General features: G+C 52.4%; 3 protein-coding genes across 3 annotated transcripts; all 3 read right to left on the bottom strand.

Annotated features, from left to right (window-relative positions):
• Positions 1–259: 259 nt before the first annotated feature.
• Positions 260–760, bottom strand: COL26b_013652 (uncharacterized protein; the record flags this gene model as incomplete). The annotated part of the gene is made up of 2 exons (XM_053186247.1): positions 260–666; positions 724–760. 2 exons carry the CDS (start codon positions 758–760, stop codon positions 260–262), a joined length of 444 nt encoding a protein of 147 aa, XP_053029815.1.
• A 6,487-nt stretch (positions 761–7,247) lies between these two features.
• COL26b_013651 (uncharacterized protein) lies at positions 7,248–9,253 on the bottom strand (the record flags this gene model as incomplete). Its single annotated transcript, XM_053186246.1, has 2 exons — positions 7,248–8,601; positions 8,985–9,253. 2 exons carry the CDS (start codon positions 9,251–9,253, stop codon positions 7,248–7,250), a joined length of 1,623 nt encoding a protein of 540 aa, XP_053029814.1.
• Positions 9,254–14,806: 5,553 nt separating this feature from the next.
• On the bottom strand, positions 14,807–20,286 carry COL26b_013650 (uncharacterized protein; the record flags this gene model as incomplete). The annotated part of the gene is made up of 10 exons (XM_053186245.1): positions 14,807–14,824; positions 14,871–15,028; positions 15,091–15,472; positions 15,525–15,625; positions 15,699–15,806; positions 15,870–16,253; positions 16,447–16,894; positions 16,951–17,181; positions 17,256–20,168; positions 20,227–20,286. The coding sequence occupies 10 exons, from the start codon at positions 20,284–20,286 to the stop codon at positions 14,807–14,809; spliced, it is 4,803 nt and encodes a 1,600-aa protein (XP_053029813.1).
• Positions 20,287–21,642: the final 1,356 nt, after the last annotated feature.

Raw genomic sequence — 21,642 nt, 5'->3', positions numbered from 1 at the left:
GCATATGATGCTCTTCCGCCTGGCCCACCCTTTTTGCTTCTCTTTACGAGATTGGCGCGCCAATCTGATCGCAAACGACCTCACGAACAGTCGTTAGGAAAGCACTAGGTCTTGTAGAGGTCATAGGCGTTATCTATTCATTCTCAACTAGCGATCACTTATCGATACAAGCTGAATGCCGAGGGGCTCTGCACCCACGTATTGTATATCACCCTGGCAGGCCGAACTTTCTGTGCATGGTGTCCCCGTCTTGACTCCATCACTCCTGCTCTCCGTCCGGGAGGGCGTCAAGCTTGCGGCCGAGTCTCCTGGCCATTTCCACCACCTTCAGACGGTCACCTTCAACTTCAGCCTTGGCGTTTTCAAGCTTTGCAAATTCAAGAGCCACTTCAAGCTCTTTTATCTTCAACTGCCTCTGAGCTGCCTCCAGCTTAGCCCACTCAGCTCTGATTGCAACTCGTTCGGCCGCAAGATCCTTCTTCAACGGAGCCTCCCGACTCTCGACATCCTCCTCTTCATCCTCTTCTATGTCGTTCGAGTCCTGAACAACCCTTCTAGCAAAGGCCATTGGTCTGTTGCGCATGGCGGGGGTGCCAAAAAGGACTGCACGCGGCGTCTGAGGTGTATGTAGTCGGATGGGAGCTCGGCGCTGAATCGGAGTCGCGGCTACAGGAGTTTGGGTGGGTTTCTGCGAGCACTCTGCCGGCTCTGCGAGTCGTGAACTCGGAGTCGCAGGGACCTCGTCCGGAATGAGAGTCATGTTGGGGGAATGACTTGTATAAAGAGTTGTAGTCTGTATATACACCGCGCGAATTTCTGAGGCTTGAAGGTGTCTTTACACTGGTGCTGGTGATGGAGCTCTGAGGTCTGCGGGGTGGCTGTTGTTGAAGACGTCAAAATGCAAATGGTGGTGATTTCCGCCAGAGATCAATGCCGAGACTCTGAGAAGGTGAATAGGGGGAAAGCGCCTTCTGAGGCAGGAGGCCATGTTGCCTTGACTTTGATCAGCGTGGCAGGAACTGGCTCAATTGTTCTGGCCAGATCCTCGTGCATAATTGTCGGTTGGCAAGATCGATGAGTCGAAGGGAAGCTCAGCCCCCAAGAACGGGTGATCTGCAGCTGCGTCCGTTGCAGTTTCCATTGCGTCCAGAGTTGCCGTGTTGCCGGGAACAGAGGAAGGAAGGCGGTCTACATCCCGGGACATGTCTCTGGAGAAAGAGTGAAGGTGCAGCCAGGCCATTGTTGCCCAGTGGCCGGTGAACATCTCACTCGCCCGTCTTTCGGCGGTCTTAATCAGCAGGATCCAGGCAGGGACCCGAACCAGACCCTTCCGGCATCTCTCGTCAATTGCGCAGCGCTGAAACATCACGAAAACTTCCTGCGCACAACACAAACCACCGTGAGATTGCAGCATAACCACCCACAGAAAGAGTCCCCCAGCATCTGGGGACTTTCTCAGCCATCACCCAAAGTTGTCTTCTCGACCTCAGCCGCAACATCAGCGTTGGCGAAAGGAGTACGCCGCTATCGCCAAGCTACATCAATTCTTCCTTTCGCATATCCCGAATCGTATCGCTGTTCCGCCGCCACGATTCTCTCACTGCGACTCCGCCGGCCTTGCAGATCTCCAAGCCCTGACGGCCTCTCGAGCCGCGCATCCTGCAGCGACATTATCCGGACATCACACCTCACCACCCCACGCAGACGCATTGCACGACATAACGCATCAATCAAGCTCGAAAGAGATAGCAATGCTGGATTGCAGTTGGCACCGCTACAAGGGGGACGCAAGGATCATGTGGAAACGTCAGGGTTCCGGTTCTATGATGTGATGGAGGGTTCCTGTCATGCCACGTGGCTATGCCCTCACGTCGTCCAAGATGCACCCTCCCCATGATCGAACATGGGCACCTCGATAGACATCAAATGCCACTTCACAGCTAGCGAGCATACAACTGCGATCAGGACCTAGTACCATTAACGGGCCACCCCTCCTTCAACCTCTTTCTCATTCCGAACCAACTATTGGTCGCATCCGGGCCTGCGACACACCAGACAGCGCCTTCAATGGCAAGATTAGAATAAGTTGGAGGAAGAGTACAGTTCAAAAGGGTTGGCGATGTGCACATCGCTGCAGCAGCATTGTGAAGGCCTGCAATGGTCCACAACCCTTATGGACCGGGCAACGTTCCCCATTTTCAATGTCGTCTTGGTCGAAGCTGACCTTCGAGCTTTGCTTCTTCGTGGTGGTGGTTTCGTGATAGGCTCAAGATACTACATACCTGAAGCTAACGTTGAGCATCTGTGCGATGCAGACTCTGGCGTCGTCCCAGCAGATCGTCTTCTATGCTTATAGGTTGCCCTCTGTAAAGTGGTCGAAGCCGCTTGAGATGTTTGCTCTGGTTAAGGTCAATGTCAGCATCAAGCTTAGTGGAATTAGATACTTCGCTAATACCCTTGCATCCTTGAAGGATCATTTCGTTTTTCGAGCGGGGCCGTGCCATTCAAAGGCTGCAGCACACCAGTTGTGGGGTTTTCAACGATAACCTTTTACAGCGTCAAATACCTAGATAATAAGTTCTAGGAAGCTCTATTGCTGACCTTTGTTAGGATATCTTCTGTCGAAGACATGTTCTTGATTGGATTATCTCGAGACTCCTTTGATTACCACAGTCTATCATAGTGAGTTCAAATGAAGAAACAGCTTTCTGTCTTCTCACTATCTCTACGTCAAATCGGAAATCAAAGCTGATTCCATATAAGTACTTCAATCGAATGTCGGGCAGCAGAAGTCGTGAATGAAGAACAGGGCGCTTTGGTAGAAATTCATAACGTAAAAATTCCGGAGCCTGACAAGTCTCTCTCGGTCGGTCACCATCATAATGTGGGACGTCACATCTTCGCAGCCGCGGACGTTCTTCTCACCCGAACCGGACACAAGTAGTCTCTATTACTGGAGTCTGCACTGCATACTACTGCATGCTCATCCGCCCGCCCTCCCTACGCATGAATGCCTTTGGTGTGGCAAGTCCCGGCCATGAAGTATGCGGGACCGTCGTGAAGAGAGGCGTTGACGTCAGAAACTTCGATATCGGCGACTTAGCGGGTTCAAGCCAATTTGGAGTCCATGCGGTAATTACGCGTGAGCTTTACCTCGGAAGTAAGGAAGCCACTGTCCAGGACGAATCAAAACAGATCTTGCCGTCGCCGGAAACCTTCAACATTATGTCGTAGCCAAAGCAGACCACACAGTTGCGATGCCGCAGGTGATCCCATATAGTATGACAGCCACACTCGTGCTCAACTGCGCACTCCTTCGTCGTATTAGCTGGTCTACAACCTGAATTAGAAGTTGTGCTGCTTGGAGGTAGTGGTGATACCAATGCACGCAGGTCCTCGCGAAAGACAGACACTGCAAATTAGGCAATAGCGCCGTCGACTTCTTGACATTCAAGACATTGCCGATTCAGCGGCCAAGCTCTTGAGATTGACCCATAGCAGAGCCTCAGGTCTGTCTTTCACCGCATCATATCCTTACAGTACGGCTTTCAATTATAATGGTAACCGAGTGCTCACAACCATGTGATGCAGGATGGCTAGGCTTTTCCTCAAAGAAGTTCATGATAGCCCAGTTGATCACTGGGGAAATTTGCTTCTTCTCCTCAAATATAGCCAGTTAAGCCGTATTACCTTTACTGCCACATGATTTCCTAGGAACAACTTCGAGATATAAAGTCTTTGAACTATTATCCTATGACCGGGTGGTAACTGACTTTCTGGACAGACTTTCGTCCATACAGGAGTCTAACAAGTCGAATTCCACGTCACACGGTTGTGAACCATCCACCGAGAGGCTGGAAAGAGAAGCTGCAAGGACAAGTGAAGACGCTGCTCCCGTCGACAAAGATACCAGCTCATCAGGTGAAGGCGGGTGTTAGCACCGCTGATAAAATTGACTTAGACAGCGAGAAGCTAGTTCTGACATACGAACAGCTCAGGAAGTGAACAGGGGTGATGTCTAGTAGGCTGGTCTACTTGGAGACTGTCTAGTACCGTCTAAAAGATGTGTGAAGGCTCACAACTCCTAGAACAACAGGAATTCATCGCATAAAATCATCAAAACGAATCAAATCACCCATATGTATAGCTTGAAACATGACGCGGAAGACAAAGACAAAGGTAATGACCGGACATCAAGACACAGGTGTACAACTCCGCACCAGGCGTCGCCTACCAGCTCATCAGTCTCAACGGGTAAACAAAATAAACTACTGTCGCAATCGTTCGCCTACGGCGGCCTGGTTATTAGGCGGCAGCCGCAATTCAACTAAACCGGCGTCGTTAGATCAAACCCGACGCAGAGTTATGCAGCAAGTCGAAGGTCAGTCGTTGCCGCATTTGGATATCCCTGGCGCGATCTCGGATCGCTGGCTAGAAGATCTTGTTACGTGTGACGTCAAAAGAAAACAGGTACCATGCCATTGAAGCTCTGTGGCCTGAACCCACAGAGTCTGAGTTGTCCAAAACGGAATTTATCTAAACTTGTAGCAAGTCTGGTCGTCCTGGAGTAGAGGACTCAGTCTGGGACAACCTGCCCCAGATACTTCCAGGGAGCATTCTATTTAGTAGCAATCGAAGTTCGATTCAGCACAGCTCTGAAGATCTTCACATTTTGTGACTGCCAACTTAACGTCTGCATATCAAATACAATCTTACTTTGCGTCTCCAAAACTTTCTTTGAGCACGCAGTAATTCAAGGGACGTCAATAAGGAGTGATACCTGTATTTGGGCCCTCCTACATGGAAGATTTCCGCCTGGATCGCTAAGGACCAAGGAGCGACTCGTCTTATCATAGTTTCCCTTTTCAGAAGCTCAAAGACACACCGGACCTGATGGACCGCCCGGTTATGCCAGCTGCAATGTCCGAAAAAGACAAGCTTAGACCTCGCAAGAACGTTGCCGTCGAGTGTGAACAGAGCTTTCCGGAGTGTGTCACAAAACCTGCACTCGATGGTACTCTGTGAGGTGTCAACATCCTCTACTGGGTGGCTTCAAGCTCGCCGAGTTGGAAGAGAGCGCCAGACTCCCACCGAATGACTGGCCGTACCCTGAAAATATTGAAGGCGATATTATCGTGGATTTTGCGAAGAATATGGAACGGGCACCTACCGGATGCCGGCTTGGGACAATCGCACCCCCGATCATCTTGCTAGACACGGCACTAATCTTCTCATAGCCTGCCTGCCACATCAAATGTTCAAAATGGCAAGGAGAGACTTCTAATGATCACGCTTTGCGCAGAGCCTATAGAGCTACCTCAGGGCCGTACAGTTCCGCTCCGGTATATGATCAATTCGCACTTCTCAGAGACACCAAAGAACGACGCACTTGGACGGGAGCCCTTCTTTACCACCCTGAGCGACTGATCATTCACGTCGCGTAGGGGAATGGCCCGTTCTCCTCCTGCATGGCGTCCTTTTAACCGGTAAGACGTTCACCACTAGTAGGCTAAATCAGGCCTTGGCTCGACACGACTCAGAAACCATTACAAGCCTGTATGAGGTTTGAAAACAGAGTGCGCTGTTGAGTCTTTCTTGTATTCTAACTCTTCTTTCGCTGTCACTTCTTCGAATCATATGCAGTACGTGAATGCCCCAGCTCATCATTCACTTCGGCTACCAGCGAGTTGCGACATGTGCCATTCGTTCAGAGTTACAAGAAGTGGTTTTCCCCTTCCTGGCGGCCCGGACTGCTTCTTGTGCCTGGATGGAGCAGATATCTTTCTCGCTTGGATGAAATCGATGGATATCCACAGAAGTGCTTCTGTCTGTCATACACTAGCATAAGCTAGAGTCCAATCGCACAGGCGTCGTTGAAAGATGCCTGGCCTTGACCGACTACTACTCTTCTCATACATGCGCTACGACTATGACTATTACCTATTTCTCACAGCGTCAGCGTCTTTAACGAGGCCTTTGAATCGCGTATCTATGTCTCTGTACAACCTGCGGCTGGATCAAACCGGAGCGAGCTGCCTATCCGGAAGATGAACCAAAATGGTATCGAAGCCGATGACCGCGAAGTGATGAAGCGTGTACATAAATCTGGAACTACAAGAGAACCCAGGGCAAGGAACTTAGATAGAAGGTTACAAATCCGAAACGTGTTCCAGTGCGCCATCGCCCTCGCCGGCTTTCGCAATCCTCTGGGCAAGCAGCTCGCCCTGTCTCGAGTATTTCCGCCGCGTTAACGAGCTCTCTGACTAGTTCAGCAGGTAGATCTTCAGGACGAAGCATGACATAACTGACGCCGATTAAAACCTTATGAACATGGCTCACGACAAAAACGGCGACGCGTCCCGCTGCTTGGGAATAATGGTGATGGTGCCGGCAACAGAGCAGGCGCCGATGATTGATTCATTTGGACGGCTGGCTACTGCGGGGATCCACAATACAGGGGCCGACAACGTCATCTCCGAGATCGCATCCGGCCTTTCAACGTCCAGTAAAAATGGAGCAGATACAGATCAACCCGTTCGGGAAAGCACTCGCACTCAAATAATGCAAGACGCATTGCACTGGTTTGCGCGTATTCAGACCGGCCTTTCGCCGTACGCAAGTCCGTGTGAATGTCCGGAGTGGGGCATCGGAGTGGGGCATCGGAGTGCAAGCGCCGGGGTGGCGCCGGGCGGGGGAAACCACCAAATCCATATGGAATATATGTTGTTTGAAGTATGATCGCCCTCCGTAGAAGCCTGAGCGAGAGCGCAAGCTATATAGCGACTCGATTGAAAGTATAGTTGCGCCTACGTAAGCGATCAGCATCTGGAGTTACCTCGTAGCGCGACATCATCACATCTACAGCTCTATCAGTCGCCTCAGGTTATTCTCAGGAAAGGAAATAAGATGGAGTGCGCTTATAGTAGGAAGAGAGGGCTCCGATTAGTAATGGTGTATGCTTGTAGCACAAGCCGGCGACGTGGGTGTTTGCGATGCGGGCATAGCAGAAAGTTCCCGGGAATATCCGGGACATTTTCCCACACGCTTCAGTGACAACACCACTTCTGCAATCAATTTCCGAGTCGACGCCTACTTAGACAGGTGTGCTGTCACGTCAGAATTCATTTTAACCAATGCGACATCTCATATCTATTGTGGTTGTGCTATCTACGTTTGTCGCTATCATCTGTGGATAAACACCCCACACCTAAGAACAATGCAATCTACGCGCGCATCCCTTCCTCACTTCACGTCCACTGCTCAACCATTTCCTTCTCGCCATATGAAATATCATGATCGGTATCTCCATAGTCACGGGCCTTGTCGTCATACAAGGGCGGAAGCTCCTCCATCGCAGCCTCCGCGAGAGCTCGAATGGCCTGTCTAGCGATTTCGGCCTTCTCAGCAACCTTCTGCCATTTCGCGCTCTCCGATCTTATGCAGAGATCCGCGACCTTCCTTTTCCGATTGGCTTCTGCGATGCCTGTCTCGATCTCCTCAGCGGATGGGCCTTTGTTCTTGGTGGCATCTGTACACGCTGCCGCCCGAGTTGCCTTGTCGCCCAGCAGATCGTCGTGTGAAACGCTGAGGATAAGGTCGATACGCGCATGGTGCTTTTTCCGAAGCAATTCGATCTCCTTGTTGGCCTCTTGCTGCTGTTCGCGCGCGCGTCTGCGGTACTCCGAATCGTTCCCTGCGCCGATGACCGCATCAGCCAAGTCTTTTCTCATGTCCTCCACAATGGACGGCATCGCTGGCTGCTGTTCTTCGGATCTACCGAACGTTTCTTTCGCACTTGGGGACTTGTTCCCCTGCGTGTCGTGCCTGATGCTGATGACTTGTGGCAGCGTGATTCCCGTGTCCAATAACGTGCTGCTTTCGGGTTCGTGGCTGAAGACGCTGTCAAAAAACTCCTCTTCCGCACATTCTGTATCACTGTGTTGAATCGCGTCGTCCCAAACCTCGCCGCCGGGCGCTGTCTCTCCAGGCTCTGAGTAGTTTGACTCTGCGTCGAGGAACCCCTGTCTTGTCTTGTGCTGCGGCGTACTTGTGGCTAACTGACTTCTGATATCCGTCCCGAAGGTGTCGTCGTTGTCGTAACTACCAAAGTATGGGTTTTGGTGGTAGCCGTCGTCTTCGGAGTCCTCCTCTCCCCTCCCGTCGTCTGCGTCGATCCCAGCGCGCTGATTGTCAAGTATGACTGGACGAGTGGCGGTAACCAGATTGCCAGGTGCGTCCTCTGCCTCTTCCTGATTCGGTCCTGCCCCGGTGTCACTTTCGTCTTCGCTGTCCAGGTCTGCAGATGCCACTCTGCTGTTCTCGGGGATATCCTGCTGCCCACTGATCTTTGCTAACACAGAGCCGTCAGGGGGGCCTTGGAGCTCTCCTATGTCCTCGGGCATCTGACTGCCGCCCCCAGCCTGGCTGTCTGATGCCTGAGTGTAGGCCTTCTGCTGTCGGCTGGAACTCGCGTTGGTCGACTTTGCCTTGATTTGACGGGTGGTATTGTCGTTGCCGTCGGCTTTGGCCTGGGATGGTCGCGCAGAACTCGTGGAAACTGAGTAAAAGTCAGCGGCTGCGCGTACGGAGCCACCACGGTATCTGCCATGGAATACGCAGTGCACCTACTAATTCTCTTCACCTTTGTGAAGTCGCGGGAATTGAAGGGCTCTCTGATGTAGTTATCGTTTCGGGGCTCCCGAAAACCCGTCTTTCTCGCCTCGAGTAAGTGCCTGAATAGCTGCTCGGCGTCAAGTTTCGCGAGCGCTTGCCAATTTCTTTTCCAGCACTGCTCGGAGCCAACCGCTGTCTTCCCAAACCAGAGATATAGTTCAAAGACGTCTGTGAGGCCAAGATGCTTTGCCGCTCTCGTGCGATAAGCTTCCTGATCTCTTTTTTATGCGACGTAGGTGTCCCAATGCTCATGAAAAACCACTCGCAAGGTTCGGAAGAGGGTGTCTTGTGGCATGCATTCGGTAACCCACACGGCGAATGGGTTGCGATGTCGCCGGGCTCGATTGCCCTTGCTGATGTGAGCGCCAAAAGCGGTCTGGGCTTCGTCCCACCGGGCCCGTACAACGGCCTCACTGTCGTCAATTGCTTGTGCGAGATTGGTGAAAAGCTTTTCCAGTTCGGGCGAGCCTTGATCGGATTGGTCGTCTGACGAGGGGGTTGGAGAGCGCTCCGACTGGGACCTGGTGTCGCGTTCGAGTTGTTGTTGGGCTTTGGTCGCCGCGGCGCGAGTGCGGGGCATTGAGGGATGTCGGCCGGATCGCAGCGGCGGGAGTTGTTTGTGGGAAAGCTGGGCCTTCGCGATGCCGACGACGATGAATTATCGAGGAAGAGCGTGAGGGAGGATCGCAAGCTGATGCTGGAAGAGACCACCTTCACAACGTAGATGCCGTGGGCGGGCGGAGTGGTCAAGGTTTATTAGTTGCTCACTTTTGGAGTTGATGACTGCTGCGGCAGAAATTTCAGGAAGGCACAATTGCACTGTAAGGAAAGAGCAGTTCGCTTAGGTCGTTGCTGCCTTCCTCGGCCGTGATGAATGCGAACCTGGGTGGGGTCGCGCAAGAAGGAGAGAAGGACTGTTCTGACCCCCAGGTCACCTTCTTAGGCAGAAGAAGAACCCACCGCCTTGGGCTCTAATGTCTGCCGCGTGCGAAAAGCTGCCACACCCGTGGCAGGAAAATGCAAAGACCTGCCATGCCTCCCACATCGCGACCTGAGCAAAGCCAGGAAATATGAACCAACGTACTTGGACCTCATGTAAAGACCTTGAAACACGTGCTTTTGTCCAGCACTTTTACACACACACAGTAGAACTTATGCAATTTCAAGCAGCGCTTGTCAACCGTGCAGTCTTGGCTTCAGCGTCATTTGCATTCACCGTCTTCGGCTCCAACTCGGAAGACGTGGCCGGGCCGTCCATTCTTCACCTTGTGACCAGCCTCCCGTGAAGCCGCTATACGTAGTCAAACATTGAGACTGATTTATCAATCACACCCGCGCCATCAACGACGGCTACACATCGGTTCCAGCCTCGGAGGGCCAAGCCATGACCCATGCGTTGGTCAAGTTCCATCCTACTGTGTGTGTGTCTGGTCGCTTGAAAAGCTTCAGTGTGGCCTATATTCGAGTCATCAATACAAAGACGGTGCAGCTGTCTTTCCTTTCATCGAGGGACGTCTTCGATCGCATCGGCTGGCGTTTGTGCGGATCGGGATGTCGGGCCGGGCTGCGTCTTGAACTCAGGTGGCGCGAGGCACCTGGAAAATCATCGAATTAGCGTGGTTTCGTGCACGAAGGGTGGTGAGTCTCCGATCTGGCCATAAAAATAGCGTTGGTTTACTGGGCAACCCTGGCGCTGATAGGCGTAGAGGTTCCAACCAGACTGAGTCCGCCATGATATCAAGAGGAATCGCACAAGACGTTTAGAAGTCAACTTATCTCCACATGGGTTCCTGCGTGGGGATGCCGCATCCACATTCGGGGTACATGAGGTGGAGCACAAGGAGCCAGGTGGACATTTACTTCAACTGCAACCGTCCCCCCTTTCGAGGCCAAGGCGTGAGACTTCAGGGTCGCAGAAGCTGCAACTACGATGGCAAGCCTCTTTTCTTCGTTGTGGCTTTGCAATTTGCAAGTGCTTTTGGACGCTGTAATTGATTAGTCGAGCGACAGCATGGATTACTTTCAAAATCCTTCCACACTGGCGGTAGTCGTCTCACTCGTCACGATAGGACAATACAACTCCTTCCTGAGGAAATTTATTTGCTTTCTATCTGATCGAAGTCCCTGTGATCGTTGTATACTTGATGTTGTGATTTTCGCGGTGAGCCGTTAAAACATGGCGGCTTGGAAGTAGAAATCTCTCCGTTGTACTCGGAGCGGAGCAAACTCCGGCGGTGGGGCACGGCCCGGGACCCACAGTAACTTGGGCCACCGATGTGGTCTGTGCAGTCGGCCTCCACTGATTGAGTAATCGCGCCGCGAGGCCTTCGAAATCGACGCTGGGTTCTGCCAGTGTACTGACAGACATGAGCGTCAATCCATGCGCGCCAGGGTTGGGTTCGTCGGTGATGTTGCCTGGAGTCCGGCTGGGCTTGGCTACCGCTGTCAATGTCGGCGATGTTGGTAAAACTTCAGCGGCTTGTCCCACGTCTGTCCGTGATTGTTGTGACGTGCGTTGAGATTGCGTCTCTACTTGCAGTCATGGTTGGGCAAGTGTTGTTTCCCTTTCATCCGCTTTGCTGAGCGCTTTGCTGAGCGCGAAATCGCATGTTTGCTGAGGCTGACCGCACTTCAACACTACGTCAATCACCATGACACAGAAATCTGGAAATTCTTCGGCCTAGGAGGAGCAAATGCAATCATGTTCGAGCAACCCCTCGCACGAGCCGAAACATGGCATATCCGAATCCTGCGCACGAACTTCACAAATATGCGTTGGCCAAATCTATAACGATTCGTCTGAGCCGGAGTTGTTGCATCATCGTTGGCAGCGGACTGGCCCGATCCGAGCCTGGAAGTGGGGATGGCCCATCTGCGCCCAAGCCAATGTCAGACTGATGCAGCTCAGGTACAGCAAAAAGCAAGTTACAGAATGAACCAGACCGACGCTGCTGGTTGTGGTGACAGCGATAAAATGCAAAATTTGCTGACGCATGCCGAAATGTAACCTTCTTTTCCGTTGAGGGTCGGGTATGAGACATGCGAGAAGGGACAGCAGAGTTCGCGAGTGGCTTTCAAGAGAGGAACAAGGAATGCCATCGTGTATAGTAGCTACGGGGGCTTCACTGTGAAATAGTGTAAGGGCAGTGGGGACTCGTTCCAATGGCCGATGAACTATTTCAGGCACCCATGTACCGAAATACCCGCACATGTACCCATGTATGGGCCCATGGGCGTATTTCTGTGCATGAGCATGCTAAAATGACGTACCCTCAGACGTCCCAGCTGTACCTGTTCCATCATATGTAGGTTTTCCTGCTCATGTAGTCACACAAACAATTGTGTGAATGTGGGGAACTTCTCACACTTGACCGCAACCTTGATTGACAACCTTGGTCAATGACCTCGATCACCATAGGTCGACGACAATCAGTGCACACAAACTGCTTCCAGATTGTACACTCCCATTTTGGGCGTTGAGGTAAGGAAATTGATTCTCTTTCTGTAGCTTCGACGTTTTTCTGCGCAGATCCTTCTCGATGCCCTGATTTCTCGGGACGTGCACAAATGTCCAGAACGTGCTGGTTTCCGTGGACCGAGGACAGATGCTGCTATGAAATTTACTTTGCAAAGAAGCCATTGAATCTAAGGCCAAACTCCGAATTTGACGTCATTCGCAATTAAGTCCGGCGCACTCGGAGGTATCTGCGGAAACCTCTTCCCTCGTTACACTCAATTGCAGGATGACATCACTGCATTGGCACACACCATCCCGTCTCAGCCAAATGACAAAACAACTCTTGGATTTGGGGACCACGAGCTCCCCTTCACAAGCTCCCACGGCCTTCCAGAGCTTACGCAGCGCAAAAGAGCTAGGGGAGGTTCTGGATTCCGCGCCCGCCTTAATCATGGAAGCCTTTCACCTCCGCCGCTCTCCAGAAGCTACTTCGACGGTGACAGAATCTGTATCTGGGGCCCACAAGCTGAAGCTATCACTATCACTCGACGGCATCGTGGTGTAGGCTTTCAGACGGTAATCAAAAATTGGCCTGTCACTCTGCGTCGAAAACTGCCGAACTGTGGTGCGGAGACCACCAGTTTTACAGTGGATATGTGACGAAGGGGAGCTTAGCTGAGGTGGTACAGGGATATATGGGCTTTTCCCCCTTAAAGTTGTGATCATCCCCCGAGAAGTTCGAATGTGCCCCCGGGCCCTGGCATAGAGGATGGAGCGGCCCAGCCATCAGCAGTTCCGCGTCGGTCACAATTTTACCTGTCACTGCTGCTGACGACATGCCTATATAACGTGAATTTCATCGACAACAGTCCCTCCAAATTACAAAATTTACAGTCAATAGTCTGGCTACGTTCATCTCGAGCGGAGGATCCAGCGTCCTACCTGCGTTTAATCACTGGTTCCAGTCGCAAACAAAAACAGCTCTAGCGGCGATCAGCTCGACGCGACTCGCAGTTGCTCCCAGCACAAGCTTTGATGACTGGATATGAAGGCCCACGTCACTGTGCAGACAGCATCCCTTGATTCGGTTGGATTCCAAGAACATCGTAGCTGGGTGCGCTGTGCCTTCTCTTTGACTCAATAGATCTGACCCGGTGACTCGCCATCGTATTCTACGGCCGTCAACCTGACTCCAATGCCACTGTTGTCCAGCATCATGCTACTCAGTACACTCGTTCTCAACTTGCCCGACAGGCAGACACCACTCCGACTTCTAGCTGGGAAGGAGGGTTTCGCGCATAACGGCTGATCCTTTCAACCACACGTTCCACTCACCTCCTTCAAAAGAGTCACTTCTATGGTGCAGGTGCGTCGCGCCCTGGGAAAGACAATCCTTGTGACAGCTCCTCCGACATGTTGCCTGTCTCATCAAGGCCGCGATATTCTTTTTCTCGGGGCTCGACGCGGTACTGTTCAATCTCGACGACACACGCTGCTGCATTCTGCTGGAAATTGAGATCCTTTCACTCCTCTGCAATGAAGCGTCTCCGAAAAGCTCCTGACTTGTTGCGTCCCTGAAGAAAGTTTGATCCGATCTCATTCAATGTGACCTAGGTCAACGCGGCCGAGATAAGACACGTCCACAACGCGAGTCCAAGCCACAGCCCTTCCAGACCTAGAAGCTGGTGCTGCGAAGATACGTTGTGTCGAATTTGTCGTCGTCATGGCTGATTCATGGATCCAAACTTTCAACATCCGCACGGCTGACACTTGCGTCCTTCACCCGTTGTAATTGTCAATTCCTCGCATTCACCACACCCACTCCATCTACGCTGGGGTTGCTTGAGCAGGTGAAAAGGTTCCCGCCGCGAGGGCTGCCCGGATCAAGCTGAAATACCTTTCGAACTCGACAAACTTGAGAACGTTGCTATTGTATTGGGTGCAGATGACGTTATCGAACACTTCATGCGCGGTTACGGACTACGATGTTCGGCTATGTCCACAGCGGCGGTTGTAAGCTTGGATGATGGAGGCTTAGCTGATTCTGACGACAGTGCAGCAAACAGCTCTAGAAGGGGCTTACCGCCGGCGAAGTCGCGAGCCACGGCCGCGGGTTGCTGTCTTGGCTCCAAAAATATCAACTAACGCATCTCCGACTCGCTGCCTCGCTCTACGATGCTGTTGACCTTTCTCCGCTGCACTTCGTCATCTACATCGACGGCGACAGTTAATGCGAGCCCGAGAACCAAGAGCCTTCAGCCAAGGCGCTGGAAACCATTCGAGAGCTCTGCCTGGCTGGCATCGACCCCTCTGCCAAGTCGATGACGAATATTAGAGCCCTGCCTTGTTTAAACCGCCATTCAGCCCGCCCCCCGGGTATTGTAGACCACTTGGGGGACAGAATGATGACTATGTCGACTTCGGGAAAGTCTGGATGTGTTCTGCCAGTGAAGGTCATCTGCGCATTTGACTCCCCGCCGTATAACCTTCCATGAAACCTGAATCTGAGAATTGCAGCATTGATTCTAGTTGATATTGCCTGCTAGTAGTCTTATGAAATATGGAAAAAAGTGAAATGTAACGCGTTATTCTTGGATGGTACAAATGGCGGTGACAGGTGGTACAGAAAGAAAGAAAAAGTGGTTGATGCTCTCTTCCTAGCTGAACCTGGCTGTTTTACTCCTGAGGATCAAGCTTTGTCCAGAGGGAAGAGTATCGCATCTAGTGTAGGAAGACTGACTGAGACGGAAGAGTCGCTAGGGCTGTCTTTCGCGGAAGCTGGAGGTGTCTCAGCTTCGGAAACAGAGGCTTCTGTCTTCTGTCCGGCGTCTTGCTTCGCCAACAAGTCCCAGTCAACGTCCTCGCCCACCACGAAGTCGTCATCAAGCATCGTAACGCCTGTAGGATGACGGGTCAGAATTCGTGCTCAACGGTGTCAGTGCACAGAAAAGAGATCTTACCTGTGATTTCCCACTGGCCCTTTTCGCCTGCCGCGTCGCCTTGCGACCTCTTCGTAACGGCAGCCCCGAAATCAACCTTACAGCGGGAGTACCGGTAAGAGCCCGGCCACCCATTCGCTGCGTATGAATCGCCCCTGTAGCAGAGACCGTTGAACTCCGCCGCATTGCCCTGCCTCGGGTTCCGGTAGTAATCGTCCTGGTCAAAGATGTTGACAGCGCAAATGACGGAAGAATATCCGTTGGGGTTGCGGAACGTGTAGCCGGTGTTTGTCGTAAACTGCTTCCCGGTGGCGTCCCACCAGTTGCTGGCCTGGGAGCCGTCGTCAATGACGCTAAAAGTGTAATTACGTTTGAACGTCCAAGACTTGTCGGCTGGTTGACCCTGGTCGCCGTGTCAGACAAGTAGAAATGCAACGAGGGTGATATCAACTTACACTCCAGTTCACGGGGTCATAACCGACGGGAACGGGCTGGTTCTCTTCATAGCTGCTCCAGCCCTGAGTAACGCCGTCGACTGTCTTTTGGGTGTACCAGACTAGTCGGCAGTTAGTACGATGCGACCCGCTGTGAAAAGAATTTCAAAATGATGAGAACATGAGACCACTCACACTCAGTGTTGGACCCTTGAAACCAGCCTATCCACAGGTCGTCACGGTCGTCAGGATCTGTCTCGGGGTCCATCTTGCCGACGTTCTGCGTCATGTAGTTCATCATCCCTGGAGAATCACATGCTTGTCAGAAACTCGACCCTTGATTCAGAAACACTGAGGGCAACATACCAATGCATTGACCTCCCAGACCGTTTTGGACGCTAGGAACACATTCCTGGCTCCGTTCGTTTGTTGCCCGGAAGTTACCACCCTCCTCGCTCGACGCCCAAGGAAACTCGTCGCACTCGAGTTTCATCAACGAGCCTGAATATCCGATGGCCGAGTGCATGAAGGCTGTCTCGTAAGGACATGAATCCAGGTCGCTGACCAGATTCGGGCATTGCTGTTTGCGACGTTGGTTGGCTCTTTCCTTGTGCTCGGGCAGGATGGCCGGGGCATGGGTCAAGGTGGTTGGCAGGGTCGTCGTCTTGTACCCCTGGCACAGAGGAATAGTTCCCCAGACTTGACCCGAAATATCGGTGAGTTGAAGAGGGGGGAATGCGCCACAGTTGACTGCGGTTCTTGTTAGTTTTATCCGCAGCCAGGCGGGATTGAGCGGCTTATTGACTGACATCGAAGTTCCGGCAGCTTCAGAGAAGGGCTGTCACCTGCAGGGCACTGAATCTGCTGCGTGAATTGGGGCAGCTGGGGGTCTGCAAAGGTTCATCAGCCAAAAGAGTCGATGTGATGAACTGGATTTTCATACCCAGGTCCATGCTGTCATCATCTTGTCGCTTAAAAAGATACATGGGGTCGAGAAGCGCAGTCTCGGCCAGGGTGTCGTTGGCGTAAGACTGTCCGATGTCGTCTTCAGAGTCCGGTTGGTCTATCAGCCTGACCATGCGTTTCCTATTCCCCTGTAGGTCTATTGAGCCCGAGGACTTGTAGATGGTGTACTTCCTTGGGTCAGGTGAATAGGCCAATCGATCTTTGAGCGCCCAATTCGCCCAGTCGAGAACGGTGGCCTTGGCCTTGAACCCAAGTTGATAGTAAAAGTACGAGCCGTAGGTGTAGTCAAAGCGACCGGTGGAGGTACTGATGGTGCCAGTCGCGATGAATTGCAAGATACTGGTCATGAAGGCCGTGATTTGGGCACTGATCAGAGTCCTGCCAGCAGTGTAGGAGCCGCCACCGATCTGGATACCGACATTGGCCTATGGAAAAGATGTCAGGATGGCTGGAGCGAGTGTATTGGACAGGCCAAACTTACCTCTGGTTGTAGAATGACGTCAATTTCGGCCTTTACTTGGACGCCGGCTTCAAAGGTTGGTGTCACGTCGAGTCCATTGGGCTTCTTGGGCTCTTCAGTCAGGCCGAGGTTCAGAATTTCGTCGTACTTTTCAACGTCACTGCTATCCTGTGGCCAAAACACGCGTGACTTATCGAAGGTGACTCTCGCACCCGCTTTCGCCTCTCCGTGAATATTGACGTATCCGTTGATCTGCTCTGTTAGTCGCCAACTTCCGAGAGAACAAGGCAGCTTCGTCTAGCTACAGTAGGTGTTGATTGACTTACTTGGCCATATATATCGAGCGTGGGACCAATCGCAGCAATTCCCTTAACAGCCAGCCCGGGGTATCCAAGAGTGTCGACAATCTTCTTCTTGTTGGTAGTATAGCGGAGCTCTGCGTTTCCAACCATCTTGAGACCGACGTAGGCCTCTGGCTGAATGCCGAAGAAGAAGAACACGTCTGGTTTTGTGGGCGGAATGAACGTGCCGGAGTAGTAGTAGGCATATGTGGACTGCATAGTGATCTCAGCCTCCAGGTCCATGCGCAGGTTCGCCGACCAGGTCTTGCCAGGGCATCCCCACGACGCCTTGAACAAGTTGATCTTGTCGGCCCAGCCCATAGGAAGATCGCCGACTTCAGACCGCGTCACCGTGGTCAGCTTCGCCAGCCAGCGCGTGAAAGTTCCCCACCAGCGTTTGGCGATGTTGCTTTCTCGCGACACAAGGCAGTTGTCCGGCTTCGGGTCGGCCGGCTCGGCCTCGAGGGGCACCGTGGTCAGAATTGTATCTCCTGAGCGTTTGGGAAGACGCTTCTCCAATTCTTCGGCCTTGGCGACGCGGTCACGGAAGTGGCGCATCGTGAATCCATCGTCAGGGATGTTTCTCTTTGCACGTCTCGCGGTGTTTCCGTCTGCTTCCGAGTCTGTCAACTCAGACCAGTACCCCAGCAGATTAGTAAAGTCGACACGAATCTGGACGGGGCCGCGATCTTGACGAGCGAGGTGGAAGTTGTAGTCGACCTTGACTTCGTAGACGGGGTTATCATGAATCCCGTCCAAAGAGCGATGCTGGAGATGATGCTTGGGCAACTGGTAGTCGTTACCCACGGGCATCATCGAGATGACGCGCGCAAATGGTCCTTCGCCGACGTGGTCTGGCAGGCGAATGATGGTATCCTCGGCGCCGCCACTCCAGACGGCCTCGCACTCCTCGGCTCCGGGAGGAAAGTTGCAGTAAACTTGGAAGGTCTCTTCAACGTGCTCAAAAACCCGCTCAAGTACCGTCTGGTTCTTGGTCAAGATGTCTCGCTTTACACGGGGGACCGAGACTGTGCGCCGGACGACTGTGTACGACTTCTGGAAGTTGTCATCTATGGCCTCTTCTTCGCCGTTGAGCATCATAAATCCGTAAGCGTCCGAGCCGTCGGGAACAGTCCCATCAGCGCGAATAGGGTCTCGGTCGTTGCTTTCGTATTGGGTGTCGTACTGCCAAATTGCTTTGTCGGTTTCAGGGTCGTTGAAACTCAGCTCGTAAAGTCGGTCAGGGTCGACAGGCCAGTCTTTATTCCAAGTAGACGGCGGGTCGCAACAGAAACCGAAAAACGGATCGTAATTTGGCGGTAAGGATACACCATCACACGACATCTCGAAACGACCACCACTGTAGGCGTTCGCACGCGGGGGGTTGAGGCCATCTGCAATTTCCACCTGCGTCTGCTTGCAAGGTTGGGGCAGACAGTAAAGTTCTGGATTGCCGTACTCTAAATCAGAAGAGGATTGCGGGTCGTTGGCCCAGTTGCAGTTGCTGTAGCTGCGACCTTTGGGACAGCACAATGCGCTCTTGAAAGGCTCCATCAGAGGACTACCCTTCTTTCCTGAAACGGGTGACACATACTCCTCTCGACAGAGACCGACACCTTCTGGCTTGTTGTAGCGGTACGTCTGGTAGTCGTAGCCGTCGGGGCACTCAGGGTTCTGGCTAGGGGAAAGAGGTCCTTGACAGCCGCTCCAGATACAATCATCAATGACCTTGGTACTACGGCAACACAAGGACCTCTTTCCAGAGTAACATTGCTTGTTCCCTTTGGGCTCCATGGCTGTGTCGGTGTTAAGCTCGAACGTGCCCGGGCCGCATTTCCCGCTGCACCCAAACACGTTACGCTCTGGTTCGCCGTTCCATTCACAGTCTTGCGGCATCGAGCTTTTCGGACAGCAAATATGGCGGTACCAGCCCTTCTTGCATGTTCCACCGGAAAGGGGCATGGGGTGTCTTTGCAAGGGGTTGTGGGCGGTCTCGACGGACATGGTCCCAGCAGGGCAGACTTGACCAGCTCCACGCTCGCCCGAGGTTCCGTCGGTACACTTCTCCGTAACGAAACAGTCTTGGCCAGTAAACTGGCCAAAAAGATCGGATAACCGGTCGGCGGAGTCATGATCGAGACCTTCAAGCTGCAGGTGCGAATAGTCTCCAAATAGCTCGCCCATGGCGGTGAAGTTGGACGTGTCTTGATCAATGGCCCAGATCATGAGACCGCTGAGACATCTGCTGGAAAGACGTTCGAGCTTGGCCTTGAAGGAAACAGCATTGTCGTACGACACCCACTGGCTTCCTTCGAACACGTTATACAGGACCGTTGTGTCTGGGTCGTAAAATGTCTGAACATCGAGGCTGCTGTTACGACTGGCAATCTCCTGGTAGGTCAAGACGCCAGCCGTATCAGAGCAGGAGCCAGGCATGCCTCCAGTTCTGAAGCGACAGACACCGTCAGGTCGGAAGCAACTGGGGTCCGACATCGTGAAGGATCGGCCGTAAAAGCCAAACCCCATGACGACATTCTCAGGCTGAATGCCGTTGCGCCAGAGCAGGTCGAGGCCGTTTTCGATCATGTCCCAGTCTGTGTGGCCTCTGAGGTAAGGACCAGTCCACTCATTGTCTTGATCCCACATGCCGAAAATGTCGTACGACATGAGATTCAAATAGTCGACTTGTCGCTGGAGATTTTCCAGATTGAACCCTCGAAGATACCAGTAGCTGCTGGGGATTGCGATTGATATTTCCCATCCGGAGCCTTCGTCTTCGAAGGCATCTCTCAATTCTGCTAGCAGTTGCACATAAGAGTTGACATCTTGGGGACGACCACCTCGGTCGAGAGCACCAGGGTACTCCCAGTCGATGTCAACACCGTCCAAGCCATAGTTCTGGTAACATTATCAGCTGAAAGTATTTGAGTAGCTCTACTACATGTCCACAACTTACCCGCAGATAATCGACCACAGACCGGATGAATGTTCTTCGGCCATCGTAACTCGATGCCATGTCTGAGAAGTAGGTTGATGTCGGAGGGTCGTTGAACGCCCATCCTCCGATAGCGATGTTGATCCGCAAGTTGGGATACCTCAGCTTTCTGAGGACTAGCCGTCGTACCCACTCAGAATGCTCGTCTATCAACTTGTAATCGCTTCCAAAGTTGACGAATGCGAGATTGAGATGCGTCAGGGGAGCCAGTGGTAGATCCTCAGGCTCCCTGACACCACAATCTCTTCCTCGAGTGAACAACTCATAGTAAGCAATGCGTCTCTCGTATGTCAAGGGGTCAGAATTGATGGGACACGTCTTTCGTCTACCCACCGCCGTTAGTATCTATCTCTTAAGAAGTTCCTTTGGAGGCCTGCGCTGAGCGAGTAGTACTTACGTAGGACTGCCGCAACCTCCGCCCTCAGAGTTCGGCTGGCAGCCGTCATTGCAGAACTCTTCCGTGGTGCCGCAAAATCCATGTTTACTTCACGATGATCACGTTAGCTCAAGTTCCAAAGCCGCATATAGGGGGTAGACAAACCTGCAACAAACGTTGATCGGGCAGTCGAAGTTATCTTCAAGGGCGTACTGTCCACACTCTGCTGTTGCGTTACAGTTGGACTTGCAGCCCTCCCCGCAGTAGTCGTCACCAAAGCCGCATACACCAAAAGGCCCACAGCAGCCTACCCTGCATGGATTGGAGTCGTCACAGAGAGCATTCTGCTGAGCAGTAACGTGAATAGAGTTCAAGAAAAGAGTGACATAGATGACGCAAAGAAAGGGAATGAAGGGCCCAAGTGAGCCGCGGAAGGAAGCCCTCATGATTGAGAGTAAAGGAAAGAGATGATGTTTGGCAACAGAAGGCTTCGCATATACCAAAGAGTGAGACTTGATCATGATTAAATTGGGACCGCCATTTCAGGTCTTCTGCTCTTAGGTCATGAATGCAAGGATGATTAGGGGTGCCATGGTGCTGCATCCCAGGTGAAGAAAGTCCGGAATACAACTTGCATCAACTAAGTAGCAGCTGGATCGGAAGACAGTATACAACGAAACTATCTGCACCATTCAAATGGAACTTTAGTCTGGTGGCCCATTCCACGTGAAGGCTGTCAGTCTGCAGCCAAGAAGAACGCCTTGCGAAGGGGAGATTAAGCCATGCGGCGTAATTACATGAGTAGGTTGCAATGCCAGGAATCCTGCCCCGATAAGATAATATTTGAATAGCAGTGTCAAGGGTTCAGTAAGACCAAGCCCCGCAATTACTACGCTAATCCTGCACCGTGTGATAGGTGTAACAACAAGACTCCAAGTCGGACGGAACCTTGTTGGAACCTCCAACAAGGCCCAACGGCCGCTGGCAGGCATCACATGTAG

This window comes from Colletotrichum chrysophilum, assembly GCF_026319265.1.
Source record: "Colletotrichum chrysophilum strain AFK26 chromosome Unknown scaffold_244, whole genome shotgun sequence".
In the NCBI taxonomy this organism is placed as follows: Eukaryota; Fungi; Ascomycota; class Sordariomycetes; order Glomerellales; family Glomerellaceae; genus Colletotrichum; species Colletotrichum chrysophilum.
Note: the sequence above shows the minus strand (reverse complement) of the source record. Positions and strands in the feature narration are given on the sequence as shown.